Source organism: Micropterus dolomieu, linkage group LG17 (assembly GCF_021292245.1).
Source record: "Micropterus dolomieu isolate WLL.071019.BEF.003 ecotype Adirondacks linkage group LG17, ASM2129224v1, whole genome shotgun sequence".
In the NCBI taxonomy this organism is placed as follows: Eukaryota; Metazoa; Chordata; class Actinopteri; order Centrarchiformes; family Centrarchidae; genus Micropterus; species Micropterus dolomieu.
The window spans coordinates 38560408-38563044 of record NC_060166.1 but is presented as its reverse complement, the minus strand read 5'-3'; the positions used below and the strand labels follow the sequence as shown (position 1 = coordinate 38563044).

General features: G+C 45.1%; 1 protein-coding gene across 3 annotated transcripts in view; it reads right to left on the bottom strand.

Moving 5' to 3' along the window:
- Positions 1 to 2637, bottom strand: part of plekhg2 (pleckstrin homology domain containing, family G (with RhoGef domain) member 2) — a 111612-nt gene that overhangs the window by 21883 nt on the left and 87092 nt on the right. For all 3 annotated transcript variants that reach the window (XM_046073374.1, XM_046073376.1, XM_046073377.1), the window contains exons 8-10: positions 2056 to 2238; positions 966 to 1058; positions 50 to 136 (exon numbers count right to left, since the gene is read on the bottom strand). In XM_046073374.1, the coding sequence (XP_045929330.1) occupies positions 50 to 136; positions 966 to 1058; positions 2056 to 2238 (363 nt within the window). The remainder of the gene's footprint in view (positions 1 to 49; positions 137 to 965; positions 1059 to 2055; positions 2239 to 2637) is intronic.

Sequence of the window (2637 nt, the reverse complement as noted above, 5' to 3'; positions counted from 1 at the left end):
CCTCCCTCCCCTCCTCCCTCCCCTCCTCCCTCTCCTCCTCCCTCCTTACCTTCTGTGGGAATGAAGCAGGATGGTTTTCTAAGATCAGTCTCTTGAGGTAGTGCACCCAAAGTCTCTTCTCCTCCTGGTTCTTTGTCTGCAGTTATGATATGAAGTATTAAACAAGTAATCTGGAGAACAGCAAGCACGCAAAGTAGATACTGCAATCATGTAATTATGACCTTGACATGTAGAAGTATTTGTCCTTTGTTCATGTCTCTGTGCTGTAACAGCACACACTTGGTGACATCAACTCAAACTGATGACTGACATGATCCTGGAGTCTGAGACATGACCTGGGATCATAGGTGTCATGTACGCTGGGGACACTGGGGACGCTGGGGACGCCGGGGACATGTCCCCACCACTTTCTGAAATGGCTGACTCTGTCCCCACCACTTTCTGAAATGGCTGACTCTGTCCAAATCACTTTTAACATATGTTAAAAACGTTCTGAAATACAGCTTGTAGAGATATCACAGGAGAAAAGCTGATCTGCAGGAGAAACAGATCTGAGAGCAGCACAGAATGACTGAGAGCTGCTCTCACTTACTTACTCATTTATTTTTAGATTTTGAAATGTAACAAGCTGCCTGAATTTTGTGTTTCCTTTACATACATACATAAAAACATTTCCACCATAAATTGGTGCAGAAACTTTCACCAGAACGCAGGAAATGAAGTGTTTAAAGATCAAGATTTCCTGGGGGAGGACCCCCAGCCCCCCCGCTCATGTATCTTAGCATTGAGGATGTCTTTAAAACACTGTTTAAGGATCTTTTTGTCTCGTTCTCGTTGAGTGTCTCTTCACACCCCTAATCTGAGCCCTTATGTCCCCACCACTTTCCAACACAAAGTGACGCCCTTGCCTGGGATGGATCGGAGTGGAGGACTTGATAAAGAAGTAGCTTCCCTCCAACACTCACCTGGACGGTGTGCTGCTGTTTGGGAATCGTCTGATCTGACACTTTGAAACACAGAGGATCCTTCAGAGTCTCTACCAGCAGCAGATTACAGCACTGGAGCAGAGAGAGAGGCACAGAGAGAGACATGTTGCATAATATTAATCTGGCTTTTTAAGCACCATCAAGCCCAATTTATACTTCTGCGTCGTGCCATCGTGAGCACTTATGCTTGTTGGCGGTGGGGTTTCTGTGTTTCACTGAGTAGACTTTCTAGTGTTGTAGTACTCGAGACCGGTCTTAAGACCACTTTTTAATGGTCTTGTCTCGGTCCCGGACATGGAGGACTCTGGATTTTATTTCAAGACCAGTCAAGACCAGAACTTTGGGAATATCAATAAACTGCTTTTGCATCGTCTGATTTATTTGTTAACATCTGAACTTTGATTGGATGTAAAACGTGTTGCTTCAAATACAAAAAATAACCCTGATTAAAATGTATTGTTCCCGTTAACGCCTGCCCCCCCTCCCCGCGATGCACAGCGTGAAAAAGGAGCGTTGAATAAAGATGCTATCTTTGATTTCAGCTCTTAGTGTTTGTATGTGGGGGTTTTAATGGGAATGTGGATCTTTCAGATCTCTTTGAGAAGCACCTCTGATCTCGATCCACATTATATTGTGTGTCATGTAATGTGGGGAACTGGTCTTGGTCTTGACTCGGTCTCGATAAGCTCTGGTCTTGGTCTTGACTAACAAGACCAGACCCCTCTGTAGATGAATGGGGAGAGAGTCAGAGCTGCACTTTCACTGGTCACCAGGACGTAAAAACTGTATTTACAGAATCAGCAGTAAAATCAGATTTTTCCCCACAGGTTATACATCTCCGACACCTGCGTGGTTGACTCTTACGTCAGTGGAACCACACGATTGGCTTAATGTGTTTCCTCGCTCGGCTGTTAAAAGCAGACGATTGGCTTTCTAGCAGGAGGGGCTGGATATGTGCATAAAACTGCTATCTTTGAGGATTCTTGAAGTGGCGTGTCTCCTCTTCAAACGTCCATGAGACAATGAAAAAGGGGGGTTTAGTTGTCAAAGGAGGACATCCGTTACTTACAAATATGTGCGTGCTGTAGACGAACTGTTCCAGCCTCTTCTTGGCGATCAGCAGCATCTTATCAAACAGGAAGAAAGCTCTCTCCTTCTTCACTCTGTGGACCTTGAAGGAACCTTCCAGAACCAGCTCTCCAAACCCGCTGAGGTCCGGCCCACTCCAGTTCACCAGCAGGGACTCAATTTCCTGCGAGGATGGGGGTGAAAGGTTGAGAAACACACGTAACACAAAAAGGTTCTACTACCTGAACCTTCATGGTGATATACAGAAAGGTTCTACTACCTGAACCTTCATGGTGATATCCAGAAAGGTTCTACTACCTGAACCTTCATGGCGATATCCAGAAAGGTTCTACTACCTGAACCTTCATGGCGATATCCAGAAAGGTTCTACTACCTGAACCTTCATGGTGATATTCAGAAAGGTTCTACTACCTGAACCTTCATGGCGATATCCAGAAAGGTTCTACTACCTGAACCTTCATGGCGATATCCAGAAAGGTTCTACTACCTGAACCTTCATGGCGATATCCAGAAAGGTTCTACTACCTGAACCTTCATGGCGATATCCAGAAAGGTTCTACTA